General features: G+C 40.5%; 1 protein-coding gene across 4 annotated transcripts in view; it reads right to left on the bottom strand.

The window, feature by feature from the left end:
- RCAN3 (RCAN family member 3) overlaps window positions 1–19961 on the bottom strand; it is a 34524-nt gene that overhangs the window by 6729 nt on the left and 7834 nt on the right. For 2 of the 4 annotated variants that reach the window (XM_070458935.1, XM_020902052.2), the window contains exons 2-5: window positions 19671–19724; window positions 18663–18917; window positions 1437–1610; window positions 229–400 (exon numbers count right to left, since the gene is read on the bottom strand). In XM_070458935.1, coding sequence (XP_070315036.1) covers window positions 229–400; window positions 1437–1610; window positions 18663–18857 — 541 coding nt within the window. In that variant the 5' untranslated portion in view covers window positions 18858–18917; window positions 19671–19724. The remainder of the gene's footprint in view (window positions 1–228; window positions 401–1436; window positions 1611–18662; window positions 18918–19670; window positions 19725–19961) is intronic. The other 2 variants (XM_020902053.2, XM_020902054.2) reach the window with 1 other exon arrangement.

Raw genomic sequence — 19961 nt, 5'->3', positions numbered from 1 at the left:
GGGTAGCTCCTATAATCCCTATTTTAGATGAGAAAGCAGAGGCTCAGAAAATTGAAGCTAAATAACTTGCTCAAGATCACAGTTAGCAAAGACTAGAAATCTGAACCCAGGTTTGTGTGACCCTATCTTCCATGCTGATCATGCTGCTGTTCATTGGCTAGAACACAAATAGCTGAATGTAGGCTTTAAAACTTGGAGAAAAAAACAGGAGAGAGAGAAGCTTGTTACCTGGTCCCAACTTGGAAACAGCACAGAGTAAATCATAGTTTATAACAGGTGTTGCGTCTTCCCCCTGCTTCCAGCCCACCGGAGGTGATGCAGGAGGGGAGATGAGGAACTGCTTGGCAGGTTGGGGTGGCTGTAAATAGGACTTGTCCCGTGTTTCACTGGGCATCTGTACCTGCAGGGAGAGAGATGCTCACACTTTATGACCAGGCCATGTTTTCACTTTCATCTTCCCATTAACTATAACATCTCTTTGGAGAAGATGTAAAATTTCTCTTTGACATGCTACATATCTTCCAGTGGCTGGGCCAGAGTCTGTCTGGTTCACCACTGAACACTTAGTGCCCGGCACAGAGCATTAGGTGCCCAATAAATATTCGTCAAATAGAAAGAAAAATCGATGAGTAGATGAATGGACAATGAATCGTACTAAGCACTGAATTCCAGTTTTAGAAGAGATTAGGTTATACTGTCACCATCGACTCCACCAAGACATGTCCAAACATAGGTTTCATTTGTAATGTCAGACAGCAAACCCCATCTTAATTTTTTTTTTTTTGAAAGCCAGACCAAGGGGAAAAAATGCTTTGTTAAAAATAAAACAGTGCACTTAACAGCTGTTCTAATGCTTTTATTTCACTAATTCTTCCAAGAAGTGATTGGTTTGTCAGAGTCCTATCAATGGAGGATTAGAATAATAAGGATAGCCAATTCTCATTAACTTGCAGGGTCCTCCGCAATTCCAAAGTCTAGGACAGCCTTTCTGTACATTCTCTGTCTGCTCCCTGCTCACTCCTTGGGCTGGGAGCCATTTTCAATAGGGCGCCTCTTAGGAATCACAGCCCACGGAAATGAGTCCAGAGGCTGCTTTTCTCACATCTTCCAAGGATGTCCCATCACAAGTGCCATTCTAGATGACAGGAGAAAAGGCTTAGGTGTTCCCCAGTTTAGAAAAGCTGCCAGAAAAAAATGAAGCCCTCTAACTATTAGGCTAAGCAAAACAAAGTTAGGAGGGCAAATGTGCTTAATAAATGTATACATTTATGTATCTGTAAAACAAAGGAAACATAAGTTTACATGACTTGCTGATTGGGATTGTTCATTTCAAAGACCTCTGATACGATAATAGAGAATACGGAGAGTGGACAGCATCGTTGGATGGAGGAAAACAAGTTCAGCCCACGCTGCCCTCTGCACTATGAAGTCAGTACCTGTGCGAAGTACAGCTTCAGCTTCCTGCCATTGAAGTCTGTCTCGTGGAGTTCTATCCGAGCCCGTGCCGCCGCCTCAGGCTTGCTGAAATTTATTCGGACTCTTCTAAAGCTTTTGAACAACTGAAACGTAACTTGGTCATCATAGATGGTGAAGAGCGCTTCAAATCTCTCCTACAAAGTGAGGGGCAGCACAGCAGAGAGAATAAGGGCGGGGGGGGGGGGGGGAAAGGAAAACCTTTACCAAGAGGAAATTTAAATCATTAAACATAAGTAGTGGAGTAGAATTCATTATAATTTGTTTTTTTTCCCAAAGAAGCATTCTCTTCTTGTAGGTACACAAGAACAGGTGTCCTGTTACTCATATGCTAAATTCTGCAGCTTGCAATTATTTTAAAAATAACTTTATTAAATATTATATTATGTAGAGTTCATATTATAAAATCAAATGTAAAGTATTATAAAATGAATGTAAGGTATAAAATGATAAAAACATGCCCAATGATAGAACAAGAATATCACTATCATTTTGAAGTCCTCAGCATGCCAGAGTTTTTAACCTCCATCCTATTCCTTTTTAGATTCAAAGTAATTATTTTCTGGAATTTCATGCTTATCTTTGTTTTTCTTTATAGTTTTACAACATTTATAAGCTCCCCTAAAGATTGAATCATGTTGCATATATTCTTCTATAACTTGCCTTTCTTCCTAAGATGCTTCCTTGTTGCTGAGTGTAACTAACTGTGAGCCACCCTCTTCAGGACTGTATAATATTCCATTGTACAGCTATACCACAATTCCTCTAATGCTGCTGGAATCTGGACTGCCTCCAGTTTTTGCTACTACAATGCTGTTATGAACATTCTTGGTGCCCATATGCATGGGATTCTCTGGTGTGCACACTACAAGTGGGATCACTGGGCCTTTGTTGTTCAGTCACTAAGTCATGTCCCATCTCTGAGACCCCAGGGACTACAGCACACCAGGCCTCCCTGTCCGTCACTATCTCCCAGAGTTTGCTCAAACTTATGTCCATTGAGTCAGTGATGCCATCCAACCATCTCATCGTCTGTCGCCCCCATCTCCTCCTGCCCTCAATCTTTCCCAGCATCAGGGTCTTTTCCAGTGAGTCAGCTCTTCATATCAGGTGGCCAAAGTACTGGAGCTTCCGCTTCAGCATCAGTCCTTCCAGTGAATATTCAGGATTGATTTCCTTTAGGATTGACTGGTTTGATCTCCTTGCCGTCCAAGGGATTCTCAGGAGTCTTCTCCAGGACCACAATTTGAAAGCATCAATTCTTTTGTGCTCAGCCTTCTTTATGGTCCAACTCTCACATTCGTACATGATTCCTGGAAAAACCATAGCTTTGACTATATGGACCTTTGTCTGTAAAGTCGCGACTTTGCTCTTTAATACACTCTCTAGGTTTGTCATAGCTTTCTTTCCACGGAGCAAGCGTCTTTTAAGCATGCGTCCTGGACCTCAACACTGACATATCTTTTACTTTAGTAGATGATGCCACATAGTTTTCCAAAGTGTTTGTACCAATTTACTGTCTAAGAGTGAAAGTGTGTTCTGGTTGCTTCATATCTATGCCAAAATTTGATACAGACCTTTAAATTTTTACCAATGCAAAGTAAGAAATATGAAATAGGCTCTAATTTTGGTTATAATTCGCGTTTCTTTGAAAAATAAAGACATTGAACCTTTCTTCATGTTTATGGGTCTTCTGGGGTTCCTCTTATCATGATATAGCTTCCCAGGTGGCGCTAGTGGTAAAGAACCTGCCTGCCAATGCAGGAGACAAAAGAGAAGCAGTTAGATCCCTGGGTTGGGAAGATCCTCTGGAGGAGGGTATGGCAACCCACTCCAGTATTCCTGCCTGCAGAATCCATGATACACGTGCTCATATCTTTTGTCCATGTTTCTATTGGGTTGTCTCTTTTAACTGAGGAATGGGAGTTCTATAGGGGTGCTAATTCTTTGTTAAATATAGGTGCCATAAATACTTTTTCCCAATTTTGTTTTGAGAAATACAAGTTTTAAATTTGAACCTTACTAAATGTATCCATTTTCTTCCTTTTGTGTTGTGTCTTGAGAAATCCTTGTATATTCTGAGATCACAATGATGTTCTCCCAGATTGTCTTCTTATAATTTTATGATTTTACCTTTCATATTTAACTCCATACTCTCCATAAAACTAAAGTGTATGAGATGCCCACCCCACTCCCACCAGTAATCACCATCTTTTTTTCTATCACTCTAGATCAGAGCGTATTTTTTTAGTATTTCATATAAATGTACTTTTGGCAGGGGGGGGTCCTGGGTTTTTCCCCTGAGCATAATCATTTTGAGAGTCATATTATTGGGTTCTCTTTTATGGTCCTTTTTATTATCAAGTAGAACTCCACTGTAAGGATATTTATGCAAATACCCTGGGTTGTTACTAGTTTTGAACTATTTCAAATAAAGCTGCTATGTACATTCATGTACAGGTTTTGGGTAGATATATGATTTTATTTCTTTTGGGTAAATACTTGAATCATATGATAGGTATATGATCAACTTTTCAAAAACTACTAAACTGTCTTTCAGAGTTGTTGTATATTCACACCAACAGTGTATGAGAGTTCTAGCAGCTCTGCATCCTCACCAGCACTTGGTATGGTCAGTCTTTTTAATTTCAGCCTTTCTACTGGGAGTACAGAATTATCTCACTGTAGTTTTAATTCATATTTCCCTAATGATTCCTGACACTGAGCATCTTTTCAAAGTATATTTGCCATCTCTATAACTTTGTAGGTCAAATCTATTAAAACCTTCCCCAATTTTTAACTTAGGCTACCTTATTAAGTGATAAGAATTCTATTATATATTTTAGATATAAGCCCTTTGTCAAATCTATGTGTTTTAAATATTGTCCTTGCTTTTCTTTTTCATTATGAACAGTATTTTTTTAAAAGCAAATTAAAAAAAAATTTTTTTAATGAAGTCCATGTGTTGACTTTAAAAAACTACTTTGTGCTTTTTGTATCAAATGCAGAAATCTCTGCCATACCCAAGGTCACTAGGATTTTCTACTATGTTTTCTTGTAGATGTTTTATAGCTTAGTTTTTACATTTAGATCTAGGATCCACTTCAAGTTAATTTTTGTATGTGAGACAAGAGTCATTGTTCACTGTTTTCTTTCCCCATATGGCTATCTCTTTGTTCCAGCACCCATGTTGAAATGATTATCCTTCCCTCAGTACACTGAAAACTATTCAACATAGTTGAAAGAAATTAAAGACCCAAATAAGTAGAGACACACACCACTTTCTCTTCAGGGAATCACCTGTTTGACATTATTGATTCTATGTATATTTACTCTCTACTTCATTAATTTCTACTCTTTGTTCTTTGAGTTTTTCCTTTTTCTACGGCCTTAAGATGGATGCTGAGTCTATAATTTTTCAATTTTCTCCTTTTTAATAGAAACATCTAAGGAATATATATTTCTAAATATTATTTTTTAGCTATTCCCACAAGTTTGAATATATATTACTTTCATTATTATTTGATTCTAAATATTTAGTTTAATTTCCATTATGATTTCTTCCTTGTCTCATGAATTGTTTAGATATTTCTTAAATTCCAAATAGGTGGGAGATTTTGCTTGTTATCTTTTTAACATCTAATTTATTTTCATTATGATCAGAGGTTTTTATCCATAAGAGATTTCAATCCAATGTTTTTGAGACTTGCTTTTGTTACAATATTTCATCCATTTTCATAAATCTGCTATGTGTGCTTGAAATGTCTTTCTGCAGCTGTTGGATGCTGTACCATAAATATATTCAGTATATTAAGCTTGTGTTCTTTAGAAGAATATAGAATATAGAAATCTATATACTGATTTCTTTTGGAGGGCGTGTCTATTTGAACCACTGATTACCAAGAGGTTTCTTAAGACTTCCCACTATTAGGTGGATTTATTTTTCCTTGTAATTTGCTCACTTTTGCTTCATACATTTAAAGGGATATGTCTGCCAATGCAGGAGACTCAGATTTAATCCCTGAGTCAGGAAGACCCCTTGGAGAAGGAAATGGCAACCTGCTCCAGTATTCTTGCCTGGAAAATCCCATGGACAGAAGAGCCTGGCAGCCTAGAGTCCATAGGGTCACAAAAGAGTTGGATATGATTTAGCGACTAAACAATAAGAAAAACAAAAAACAAGTTTAGAATTGTTTTGTCTTCCTTGTGGACTCAATCTTTTATCATTAGTTAGTAGTGTATTTCTCTAGGAATGTCTTTTGCCTTAAAGTCTGTTTTGTCTGATATTAACACAGCTGCTGTAGCTTTCTCTTGGTCATACAGTTGACTCTTGAACAACAAAGGGGTGAAGGCCACCGACCCTGCCCCGTTGAAAGTCTGCATATAACTTTGCAGGGGCCCTTCGTATCCACGGTTCCACACCCATGAATTCACCCAACCACGCAGACTGTGTAGCACTGTAGTTTATTGGGAAAAAATCTGCAAATAAGAGGGCCTGTGCAGGTCAAATCTGTGTTGTTCAAAAGTCAACTGTATATTGCACAGAACTCAATTCCCATCCTTTATTTCTGAACTTTATGTATTCTTTTGTTTTAAATATACCTCCTAAAAATGTGTGTAGATAAATAGCTACTTGATAATCACATCCCTCTTCCTATTTCCTTTCAAAACAATTGTTAAAATCATTCTGGAAATACACCAAAACTGAATGTAACATCCAGATGACAGCAATGAGTTATATGTGTGTCTCTCTCTTCTAAATCCCCACATGTGTGAGCTGATGAAGAATTAGTAAAAAAAATGAAGCCATGCAGGAGTTGATGAGAAAGTTTTGCTGTTTCTTCCCCTCTCTTTCACATGCATTTCCCCCTTAATGTGGCATAAATACAGCTTATGAACTGTGTGACTTTAAGCTCCGAGGTGAGCAGAAAATACGAAAAATTAACGTAGAGGCGAAACTTTTGCCGTTTCCTATTGGAGGAAAAAGGTAAGCGCCCTCAGCTGGTAGCTCCGGCCCTCACTGTGTCCACAGACAGCACGTGGGTTCCTGAGCTGTCCCTGACATCCCGGCAACAGCGCAAAAGGGCTTCAGAAGAATGGAGACAGGCGGTGAGGGCTTCATCTATGGACTGAAAGGATGCGGGACAAACAGAATCCGTTCAGAAACCAAATTCTTTTTCTTCCTCCTTAAATTGCTTCAGAAATAATTCACTGGCGCGGCACCGCGCCCTCCTTGCGGGGCATGGGCTCTTCGTCGCTGGGTTCGCGCTGTCTCTGGCTGCGGAGGGTGGGCTCCTCTCCAGTTGCGGTGCGCGGGCTTCTCTTGCGGGGGAGCAGCGGCTCTAGGCCAGGCAGGCTCAGTGGTTGCGGCAGACGGGCTCCAGAGCGCACAAGTTCAGGCCCTGTGCCGAGCGGGCTCGATGACCCCGCAGCATGTGGGATCTTATTTTTTGGCAGGCAGATTCTTAACCACTGGACCACCAGGAAAGTTGTAGAAATAATTCCCTTTTATAGGTTTCTGAATTCCCTAATGATACAAAAGTAAGACCATCCTGTTAAACGGGTGACAGCTGCACATTTATTCCCTAGAAGATGGCGGGGATCCCATAAGATCCAGGGCATCACTGACCACTCTACTTCAGAGGTCAGTTAGTATTCATCTCGGGCAGTACAACAGTTATAAGGAAGACACAAATAATTTGGCCCCAAAACCCAGGCTTTTCCTGTTATGTAAGTTTTCCATAAAATAGAGACCAGAGCTGCCTTCATATGCAGAAATCACCCGTGCAATAAGTGAGCAGTAAAAATGATTACAAATACCTTGCACCTAAAATATGTTAAGGGTAACACACAGCCAACACACTTTCTTGGGAACTCAAGGTTACTCTGCAGCTGGGCCGCGGGTGCACTAAAATCACGGAAGGGAAAAATGGGAAGGTCAGATGGGAAAACCGGCTTCAGGGAGTGACAGATAAGGACAGTTGCTGGGTGCGCATTTCTCGACCTTTCCAGAATTATGGCCGATCTACTCTTTGGTCCCCTGCCCAAGGCAGAGAAGGTGATGTTTATCAATTCACTGAGGGACAAACTATGAAAATGACTGTGCTGCACCCGTCTGCCTTGAACCAAAAAATCCTAAGGTATCCATCATTTATGTACATTAAGTTGGAAAGTGAAAGTCGCTTAGTTGTGTCCAACTCTTTGTGACTATACAGTCCATGGAATTCTCCAGGCCAGAATACTAGAATGGGTAGCCTTTCCTTTCTCCAGGGGAATCTTCCCAACCGAGGAATCGAACCCAGGTCTCCTGCATTGCGGGCGGATTCTTTACCAGCTGAGCCACAAGGGAAGCCCAAGAATACTGGAGTGGGTAACCTATCCTTTCTCCAGCAGATCTTCCCGACCCAGGAATCGAAGCGGGGTCTCCTGCATTGCAGGAGGATTCTTTACCAACTGAGCTATCAGGGAAGCACAGAACTAACATTTCAATCCATTCAGCAGTGAAATTATCTTTGGAGTCCTAAGGCAAGATAATTTCACATTCTCTTTCTGTAAATCTGAGACATAAAATTCCACCCATCCAGAGTCCAGTGGCTATAGGTTCACTGATGCCAGAGGCAAGATTATTGGTTTTGCCTTTTTTCCCATGGCTAAGGTGGAAAGGATTCTATAATGACGCTTTACAGAAGATGTGTGCACAATGAAGTCCTTTTCCAGCAGTTTACAGGGTAACTGCTCACCCTAAACACCGAGAAAACGCAGCCTGCCACTTCAGGAGGGGAATGAGACCCACAACCACAGCCACTACCTGGTCACATTAACAGTTAAGCTCAGACACATACACACATGTGCATACACACACACTCACTCACACAATCTGCAAGTTACAATACTGACTGCATCAATTAATGATACTGAAGCCCCACAGCCCATCAAGAAACAAAAACACTTCATTTGGTTTTTCTGGGGAATATCTATCAGAGCCGCACAGTCTTCAAAACCATAACTAGGAGAACTTCTAATGAGGTCCCAGCTGTTGACAGCCCCCCAGCAGCACCCATGGCTTTTGTCTTTTTCTTTTTTTCACCCTAAAGTTTGTTTAGTTGTTTACTAAAAAGAGCAGGGAAGACAGAGTAGCAGATTTTAAGGCCTCCTGGAGGAAAGAACAGGTGGAACAAAAGTAGGGAGACAGGACAAATGGAGGAGCAGAGAATTCTGTCTCCTGTTAACAGTCCTCTGGGCGCCCTACCAAGCTACTCTGTTGTTTCACGGGCACTTTAAAGAAGCAGTCAGATTACAGGGCAGTTATCCAATCTAAGACTCAAAATGGCCTGCAAAAAACATTTCAGGTTTGCAAATGCATCCATGTACTTGGGCTCAGTTTTTGTCCTAAAAACATTTATTTGCTTATTTATGCTATCCTGGGTTCTTAGTTTTTAAACTAGACATATGGGGTCGAGTTCCCTGACCCAGACCTCCTGCAATGGAGCACAGTGTCTTAGCCACTGGACCACCAGGGAAGTTTCCAACAATTCTGATCTAAAACATCAGAGGTTGAAGAAAACCACAAACATGAGTTCTTCCCCTAAAAACCATGAGAATTTCCCCAGGAACGAGGAAAGCAGTTTGAGTTGCTCTGTTCCCAGCACTCAGGCTGCAGCTGTCAAGGGCAGTACTGTCCGCCGATGCAGCTGCACAAGGAAACCTGCAAAGCCCCCTCTAGGGTGTCCACCTGGATCCCCACTTCCTCCTTCTTGCTCTCCCTGCCCACGAAGCAGGAAAGACGAGGGAAGTTCAGGCTCCGCCTGCAGTCTCCAAGAGTGTGAGCATCCTGAAAGGCGGCGAGGACTAGGAATTGCTTCAGGCTGAAAGAGATGAAATAAAGAGGCCTGACAACCTAATACACTAAGTGATAAGGGGCTGGATTTTTTTGTTATAAAGGACACTACTGGAACCACGGGCAAACTTGAATGGGGTCTGAGGATTAGAACGATGTAATGTGTCAACGTTAATTTCCTGAATTTTGTTTTTGTTTTGTTTTCTTAGAATGCCCTTGTTTGTTAGCAAATACATATTAAAATATTGGGGGTAATGGCCACTGCGGCTGGCAACTTACTCTTAAAACGGCTTAGAGAAGAAGTCCCTTGTACACCCAAACTAGTAAAACCAGTTCTACTATTCAGTGACCCCAAGTGTCACTTCTCCAGACAGGCTTTCCCTGACCACTCTAGTTGAACATCGTCACCCATCAAGCCACTCTCTAGCCCTCCTCTGTTTTTATTTTTTTAAGTAATTTGTTTATTTATTTATTTTTGGCAGTGCTGGGTCTTCACTGCTGGGTAGGCTTTTCTCTGGCTGCAGCCAGTGGGGGCTACTCTCCAGCGTGATGCCTGGCCTTCTCATCTCGCTGGGCTTCTCCCCTTGCGGACCACAGGCTGCAGAGTGCTCGCGGCCGCGTGGTTGCGGCTCCGGGGCTCAGTACAGCAGCCTCAGGGGTTGCGCGCACGGGCTCGGGCGCTCCGAGGCTTGTGGAATCTGCCCGGGTCGGGGCTGAGCCCGCGCCCCCTACCACTGAGCCGCCAGGGACGCCCCGCTCCGCTGGCTTCTCTTCTCCGTGTGCGCGCAGTCACGCCTGACACTCTGCAGCCCCGCGGACTGCAGCCGGCCAGGCTCCTCTGTCCACGGGGTTTCCCAGGCGAGAATACCGTCGTGGGCTGCCGTTCCTCTTGCAGGGAATATTTCCCACTCAGGGAATCCAATCCACGTCTTCGGCAAGCAGATTCTTTAACACCAAGCCTACTAGAAAGCCTATTTTCTTCATAGTACTTGCAGTATCTGAACTTCTGATTCACTTATTTGCACGTTAAATATTTTCCTCTTCTAATGTTCCATTGGAGCTGGAGCTTCATTGTGTCCACCACTGTCTCCCTAGAACGTTAACCATGACTGGTACAACGCTCAATAAACACTTACTGAATACACAATTCAAGGTCAGCCGTAGAGTCTGTAAACCAATGGTCTCTAAGAACGTGACAGCTAACCTGACTCTTCAGTGATCTCTTAATATGCCTGATAGTCAGGATAACTAAATTCCTAACTAAATGATATAAGATACTTTTTAACTCTTGTTTTTGAGACAAAGTATTCACAAGGGAAGCTACAAATATAATAGAAGGTAAATGAAGATAGCGTCTTCATTTCAAAATCTTACATTTGAAAATTCCTAAATGTTCTATCTAATATGGGGTGGCAGAAGACCCAGCACTAGTCCAGGAACTTTGTTTCTTGTCCACAACAATGTTTGGTACAGAAACTGAGAGGAAATGTCTAGGAACATTATAGAAAGTTTGCACTGCTATGGTATTCTTACTGCATTTTATATATCTGTGATAGTCTGGGGGAAAACCTGGTCCTTCACAAAGCAATACATTTGAGAAGCTTTTATCTATAGTTTATGCAAAAGCATGTTAAAAGGAATAAAAATGTTAACTACCAGACTGGCAAAAATGCTTAATTCTGGAAAAATAAAGTACTGGTGATGCTACAGATCAATGGGAACTCTTTTGCATGGCTGGTAGGAATGCAAACTGTTGTAGCTTGACAAACTATTTGACAGTCTCTGCTATGATTGTGAAAAAGTACAACCTGATGAGCCAGCAGCATCATCCCTGTTTACATACCCTGAGGAGACTCCCCACTCCCACTGTGACATATACAGGACACATACAGACATTCACAACGTCACTGTTGCAGTAGCAGCATCTCAAAAATAACGCAAATGTCCAACATGAGAATGAGTGAATAAATGATGGTATATTTGTAAACTAGGACAGTGTATATAGCAAGGGAAATGGAATACAGATTTCAATATGGATTAATCTTATAGGTACAACATTGAGAAAAAAATTAATCTAATTATGCCTTTTATATAAAATTTAAAAATATAAAATCTTATGTATTTCACTGGTGTTATAGTTTTCAGCATATGGATCCTGCATATACTCTGTTGGATTTAAGTATTTCATGGTGTTATTGTTATGTTTTTAAATTTCAACTTCCCAATGTTGACTGCTGGTAAATGGACATGTGGTTGATTTTATATATTGGCCCTATATCCTACAAACTTCTTAAACTCACTTATTGTTGTGGTTCAGTCACCCAGTCATGTCCGACTCTGTGCAACCCCATGGACTGCAGGATGCCTGTATAAAAGGCCAAACTCACTTATTAGTAGAGTTTTTAAGTGGATTCCTTTCTAAATAGACAATCATGTCAACTGAAAATAGAGCAAAATCTGAAATTTGTATATATACATACATAGAGTATTAAGTGTGAACTAGAAGAAATGCCAATACAGGTATCTGCCAGGTTTTAAAAATTCGTTTTATGCCACTTTGCTTTTACAAAAGACCTGCACTAGACCTATTTTCTATAACAGAAAAAGTCCAAGGAGGATTCTTCCTTTTATGAAAAAAGGTGAAAATCACATTCAACATCTGTTTTGCAGCAGCTGTCATGGAGGCAGCATGCCCCCTGAGTGGTGAGAGTGGCTCCACCAAGCTCCTTCCTAGGAAACTACCCTCAGCTTCTCAGCATCAAGCACATTAGCCTGGAACTGGGTCTGTGAGCATCTGTGCTTTACCTTAATTTATTTGTGCATCTGTTAGCAAGAGTGCCCCAAGGAACTGCTTTTCAGCTTTATACCATTTCAGCTTACAGAAGGTTTCATAGGAAAACTACTTTCAGAGAGAGGGGGAAAGTAGACCATTTTGGTCTAAAAATACACCAATTTCATATTCACTGGAAGGACTGATGCTGAAGCTGAAACTCCAATATTTGGCCACCTGATGCGAAGAGCTGACTCACTGGAAAAGGCCCTGATGCTGGCAAGGACTGAAGGTGGGAGGAGAAGGGGACGACAGAGGATGAGATGGTTGGATGGCATCACCGACGTGATGGACATGAGTGTAAGTAAGCTCTGGGAGTTGGTGATGGACAGGGAGGCCTGGCGTGCTGCAGTCCATGGGGTCGCAAAGAGTACAGAGTTCAGGATAATGGTTATCTCTGGGTGAAGAGACAAGAGGCTCAACTGTATTAGTAAAATTTTATTTGCTAAATAGGGTGGGCCTGTGGTTTTTCTTTACATTAGTCTTTACCTTTTTGCACAACCTAGAAACTGCCCCTTTTTGAGAGCTTGAGATAGTGCCTCCACACAGGAAGAATCACCAAACTTGGAAGTCATTAGCCTGTGTCTTCCCTGGGCTCCTAGGGAAAGTGGAATCCAAGGCAAGGGCATACACAGGAAGCTTGTTTTGGGAAGCGACCCCATGGGATAAGGTTGGAAGAAGGAAGACAGGAAAAATCTGTCCTCCTGTCCAGGCTGTGTTACCAAGCTGGTCACCTTTGTGAGCAACGGGGGCTTGATCCTGCTAGGAGCTCTGGAAGGAGCCAAGGAACTGGAGGCTGGGGAGTCAGAGGAGGGACTTACTCACTGGCTTCAGCCCCCCGCTAGCCAAGGGTGGCCCTGTCTGCACCGCCAAGCAACTGCGCACAGGCAGCGAGAAACACTGAGACAAAGGCAAGACGCCCCTGCGCCGCGCGCGACGGCTGCTGCCAGGTTACAGCCGCGGGCTGAGCGCTCTGGCAACAGCTGGAGTGCACACGTGGGCCAACAGGATGCAAAGCGGGGCATGAGAGGTGCCCATATACACATCAGTTCTGTTCAGTCACTCAGTCAGGTCTGACTTTCTGACCCCATGGACTGCAGCACGCCAGGCCTCCCTGTCCATCACCAACTCCCAGAGCTTACTCAGACTCATGTCCATCGAGTCGGTGATGCCATCCAACCATCTTATCCTCTGTCGTCCCTTCTCCTCCCACCTTCAATCTTTCCCAGCCTCAGGGTCTTTTCCAATGAGTCAGTTCTTCACATCAGGCGGCCAGAGTATTGGAGCTTCAGCTTCAGCATCAGTCCTTCCAATGAATATTCAGGACTGATTTCCTCTAGGATTGACAGGTCGGATCTCCTTCAGTCCAAGTGACTCTCAGGAGTCTTCTCCAACACCTTACATACATATGTACACATACACAGTACACGCATGTGTACATATTCTATACATATGTACAAAAGCATACTACAAAGAATAATCAAGAAAAATGGGGGGTTGCATTTTTTGATTGTGATAAACATAAAATTTACCATTTTAACCATTTTTAAGTGTACAGTTCAGAGACATTAAGTATACTTGCACTGTTGTACATAAGCACTATCCACTAGAACGTTTCATCATCCAAACTGAAACTCTGTACTCATAAACTGTAACTACTAACTCCCTACTTCCCATAGCCCATGGCTGCTACCATTCTACCTTCTGTCTCATGTAAGTGGAATCATACATTATTTATCCTCTTGTGCCTGGCTTATTTCACTGAGCATTTTTCAAGATTCATCCACGGGATCAGAATTTCATTAGTTTTTAAAGGCTGGATAATATTCCACTGTCTGAATACACTGCATTTTGTTTATTAATTTATTCACTGATGGACATTTGAGTTGTTTCCATTTTTTGCCTATTATGAATAATGCTGCTGTGAACACTGCTGAACACATATATAGTCAAATCTCTACTTTCTTTTGTGTACAAACCCAGAAGCAAAATCATGGGATTGTATGATAATTCTATGCTTAATTCTTTAAAGAACTGCCATACCATTTTCCACAGCAGTCACAGCATGTTATGTTTCCACCAACAATGCACAAAGGTTCCAGTTTATCTATATCCTTGTCAATGCTTGTTTTCTGTTTTTATGATAAGCCATTTTATTGGGTGTGAAGTATCTCATTGTGAAGTTGATTTGCATTTCCCTAATTATTTGTGATGTTGAGCATCTTTCCTGCGGTTATTGGCCATTTATACATCTTCTTTGGAGAAATGTCTATTCAAATCCTTTGCCCAATAATTGGTTGTATATACCCAATTTGGTTTTTGTTGTTGAATTTTAAGAGTTCTTTATATATTCTGGGTATTAATCCCTTATCAGATACATGATTTGAAAACATTTTCTCCCATTGTGTAGGTTGCCTTTTCACTCTATGAATAGTGTCAATTGATGCACACTGTTTTAATTTTGATGAAGTCCTAATGTGTCTGTTTTTTCTTTCTTTCTTTTTTTTTTTTTTTTTGAGTCTGCTTTTTCTATTGCTGCCTGTGCTTTTGGTGTCCTACTGGAGAAATTAATGCCAAATCCAATGTCAGGAAGCTTTCCTCTATGTTTTCTTCTAAGTTTATAACTTTAGCTCTAACCTTTAGGTCTTGAATCCATTTTTAATTAACTTTTGTATACTGTGTAAGGTAAGGGTCCAACTTCATCCTGTGGCATGTGAATTTCCAGTTTTCCCAGCATTATTAGTTGAAAAGACTGTCCTTTCCCCATTGAATGGTCTTGGCATCCTTGTTGAAAATCATTTGACCATATATGCAAGGATTCATTTCTGAACTCTCTGTTCTATTTAACTGGTCAATGTGTCTACCTTTTGGCGGGGGGCTTTCTTTTTTTTAATTAATTAATCTTTTAATTGAAGGATAATTGCTTTACAGAATTTTATGGTTTTCTGTCAAACATCAACATGAATCAGCCATAGGTGTACATATGTCCCCTCCCTCTCAAACCTCCCTCCCATTTCCCTCCCCATCCCACCCCTCTAGGTTGATGCAGAGCCCCTGTTTATCTTTATGCCAATACCATATTGTTCTTTTTTTAACTGAGATACAATTGACATTAAGTACTGCATTGCTTTGATTACTATAGCTTTGTATTAAGTTTTGAAATCAGAAAGTGTTTGAGTCCTCCAACTTTGTTCTTTTTCAAAATTGTTTTGGTTATTTGGGGGTCTCCTGAGAGTCTATACATTTTAGGAAGAGTTTTCCTATTTCTGCAGGAAATATCTTTGGGATCTTGATAGTGACTGTGCCAAATCTGTAGATTGCTTTAGGGAGTATTGACACCTTAAAAATATTAAGTATTTCAGTCCACGGATATGAATATCTTTTCATTTATTTGTATTGTCTTTAATTTCTTTCAGCAATATTTTGTAGTTTTCAGTGAATAAGTGAAAAATGGGTTCTAAAAGCAAGCTGAATTACTCTATTACTCTGGAACTACTGTATAGAAGACTTGAATAGGATTTCTTCTAGCTCTAAACTTCTATGATTCTCTAGTATTTAATCTAGCCTTGAAGTTAACTAAATTTTTACTAATTCTTGGCCAGAATAGTACTACAGATTCAATTAACTATTTACTGAAACTGTTACCTTCCAGGCACTGTTAAAAATACAGTTCACTAAATAGAAACATTCTTCCTTTGAATCTCCATTTTCAATTTCCAGATTTAAAACAAATCAGTTTCCTCAAAAGACTTACTTCTTCTGGATTGAACGTTGTATTAGAACATTCAACAACTGATTAGGAGAATCAGAGGATTTCAGTTAACTTCCAAATATCATTTATTTTTCTTAAGTAATATGTTCTATTCATCTTTAAATGGAGGATATAGAAACCAGATGCTCAACAGGAAGGTTTGTATCATGCATATGATTACACGGACCACAGAGAAATTTGGGCCAGTGTATCTGAAATCAGAATTTCAGGTTAAATCTCCTACGTTCAGCTGAACCTCACTCAGCTCAGTACATCTGTCTCTCCATCACAACTCTGTATCACTAATCCTCAAAAGATATCTTACAGAGTCCACTCATTCAGCCTAACAGGCGTTGCTCTGTACTAGGCAACTATATTAGATGCTCAAGAAGCAGGACCAGGAGAGCAAGTAGAGATGTCCTAATATATCCCAACCTTCGTCATTAGAAAAACAAATCCAAAATCGTATGGTAAGTAGGTCAGGAGAAACAGTTTTATGTACAAAGGATAGTGCTTTGAGAACAGACTAATCCAAAAGCGACATGCATCTCTCTATAAAGTCAGGCCCCAGCTGGAATGCTGCTTTGCATCAACATTTACCACGATCCCTCAGACACATAGACCTAAAGCAGAAAGGAGAAGCACTCCAATTTCCCCCACCATAAAAACCTAAATTAAATCTTGAAAATCTCTCATGTTCAAACCAGAAGCCTGCTTAATTTTTCCTTATTTTAAGAAAGGGAAAACTGGGGTTAAAAACAGCAAGTCAATAACACTGGAATGAATTCCAATCTGTTACAGGAAAATTAGGTACTAAACCTGCAGTGCTCTGGCCTGAGCCGCTGATTAGCTGAGCACATGGAAAAAAGCTAACAAACAGGCTGTTACAGAAACAGCAGTTATGAGATAAATTTTCCCTTGGCTTATTTTTCTTACAGTTTACTATATTCTTTACTTTTCCTCTGCCACGTCACACAATTTCCAGGAAACACTGGGGAAAATGTAGAGCCACGATCCAGCAACTGAAATAAAGATTCAGCTTCAGATGACAATGGAACCTGTGTCACTTGGTTGACCATTCAGAAGAGGGTAGAAGCTCTTTCATTCCAACAATTACAAAGTTATACAGAAACAAAAACCTTTTCAAATCAGGGAAAAACTAAAATTCTTTTGAAAATAAGACATTTAATTGCAATCAGAATTATTCTGCCCATAATCCAAGAGAAGAGTTTTTTATTTTGCTTTGTCTTTGGCACACATGTGGACAACTTGTACAAACAGGTTAGCCCAGGAGAAATTAAAAGAAGACACAGAGAAGAAAACTACAAAGGAAACATTTAATTTTCCCTATACTCAGTACTTTCAGGCATCTCTAAAGGCATGAGCATTATATTTTATATCAAATTACTTATCCTCTCCACTGCAGGGCTCTCAAGGCAGAACTGTTTCAGTTCCCCTGAAGCCACTGGTACAGTGCCTTATACACTCAAGGCATTCAAGTATGTACTGAGTCAAACTATTCATTGTATCAAGTTCTGCTCCACAAGAGTCACCAGAAAGAAAAATACTTGGAAGACATAGATAACAAATTAAAAGGAAGCATGGTGGGATTTTGAAACAAAGTCTTAGAACACGCAAAATTTCATACCAATGGCAGAAATATTTTACTTCTGTGTAACTTAAGATCTACAGGCTTTTGTGAGGCCACCATGGAATGAAACGCACACACATGTTCTCTTTTTTATAGGTAAATAATGAATGAACTAAAGAGTAGCCATCTTTAAAAAAAATAAACAAATAAACTCAATCATTTTGCCCTGGGCAGGTTGCAGGAAGTAAAAAAAGAAATACTAAGAACTCTGTTAAAATGAAATCATTGTGCTCATACTCAGTCGCTAAGTCGTGTCTGATTCTTTTGCAACCCCGTGGGCTGTAGCCCACCAGGCTCCTCTGTCCATGAGATTTTCCAGGCCAGAAAACTGGAGTGGGTTGCCATTTCCTCCTCCAGGGGATCTTCCCTACCCATGGACTGAACCCATGTCTCCTGCATCTCCAGCACTGGCGGGAGGATCCTTTCCCACTGAGCCACCTGGGAAGCCCCAAATGAAATCATAAACAGTCCTAACTATGTTATTAGCCTCAGAAAAAGGCTTAAAGTAAGTCCTTCCTTTGTGAATTTACTACCAAGCAATAGGAAGCCAGGCTAAAAATCACTTAGCTTTTCTTTAACCACAAGCTACAAAAATGAATGACTGAGTGAATCAATAGATGAACTTATTAAGACTTCATTCAGCATTCACTATAAACCAGTGCTTCTAATATTCATGGGGTAGGACTGGATTTTAAGCATTTCCTGTCTGTTGCAAACTGATATTCTCACAAAACATAATAAAAATGCCAGAAGGCTGAAAGTGAAAGTCGCTCAGTCCCGTCCGAATCTTTGAGACCCCATGGACTGTAGCCGGCCAGGCTCCTCTGTCCATGGAATTCTCCAGGCAAGAATACAGGAGTGGGTTGCCATGCCTTCCTCTAGGGGATCATCCCAACCCAGGGATTGAACCTGTGTCTCCCTCACTGCAGGCAGATCTTTACCTTCAAAGCCACCAGGGAGCCCCAAAATGCCAAAGCAATATCTAAAGTTTGGTGCACACTTCTCTACCTGCCATGGACCAATAACAAACTTTGCAAATAGGCAGCCATTAGCTGTTTCCTCGAATCCACACACATTCAACACACTACCTAAGACAGAGAAAGGTAGGGTGTATGCCTACCTTCTGCTCCGGCACCTCAAACACTGCTTCATGGACACTGCAAGCAAAAAGTGAGGTAGGCAGGTCACTTAAATCCATCATCTCTTCCAAGTCGTCTTCATTTTCACCAAAAACCATCTCTTCTTCCTCTTCATGGTCAGTGCTGCAAAGATCTGACTGGCTATCATTCCAAGACTTCATAGCGTCCCTCAGCATTTTCCTCTAAAAGCAGGTCTTCTCCGTTTTTAAAGTTCAAAGATGTCTACCAGGCATCAACTGTTTAAAAAAAGAGAAAACAACAAAGATATTGAAGGTCCAATAATGTTCCAATCAGTTCTCAAGACAGCAGTTCATCAAATGAGGCAATTTTATTCAGGAAAGATCAATCAACGTTGAAATCAACTCATCACGGTCCTCAGCAATGAATTCTATATATACTAATTTGATTTGCTTAGCATATTTTACATAAGATATTTCACAGGCAATGACTTATAAAAAAAAGGCTGGAAGTTTTCTAGTGAAATGAGGTGGCAGGGGCGGGGGATAATACAAAATGAGATACTATTAACATATACACCAGTTTACAAGCAGGGGGAAGGAAAATGTGAACCAGAACCTCCTTCACATATTTGTTTGGGATTTAAGTCCACAATACTGAAACTTGGCAGAGCAGAAGAAAACCCACACGGATTCACTCACCATCTGCACCCTGAAATATAGCCTGCAATGAGCTGACTTCACCTTTTTTAACCAATCTGTTCTTTTGAATATACTCTCGAAGAACTAAATTACACAGAACCGAAAGCTCTATATAAAGTCAGTCTTTGTTAATATCAGAAATATTTACTACAGACAAAATCTGACATAGAAGACATGTAAAAAATGTCCTCTCTCTGAATGCTTAAAAATATATCATTTTACCAGCATGGAGTGGATAGTGTCCCCCTGTTAAACAGTGAACAGTGACTGCCTTATAAGACTGTTTTAACCCATTTTTATCTCTTCTGATGAATTGCACACAACACTCACCAGGCAGGTGCCTTGACCATAACACATTTCAAGACGCTGGAATTTAAGTCATACCTATCAGGCACAGGAAAATTAAATAAGCATGATTATTACTACCTCAATATTATCTAATTTGTGATTTTTCTCTTTTATTTTAAAGAACATGAAGTTGCAAATAGATTGCTTACATAGAGTACAATATAAAATGTTAATTATGGGGAAAAATAGTGATTTTTCCCGTTATTCCACTATATCAATCAGGAAAGGCTAATTCTAAAAAGTAACTCTTCACTTGTTTTTATAAACATTTTC

Source organism: Odocoileus virginianus, chromosome 30 (assembly GCF_023699985.2).
Source record: "Odocoileus virginianus isolate 20LAN1187 ecotype Illinois chromosome 30, Ovbor_1.2, whole genome shotgun sequence".
Taxonomy (NCBI): domain Eukaryota; kingdom Metazoa; phylum Chordata; class Mammalia; order Artiodactyla; family Cervidae; genus Odocoileus; species Odocoileus virginianus.
Note: the sequence above shows the minus strand (reverse complement) of the source record. Positions and strands in the feature narration are given on the sequence as shown.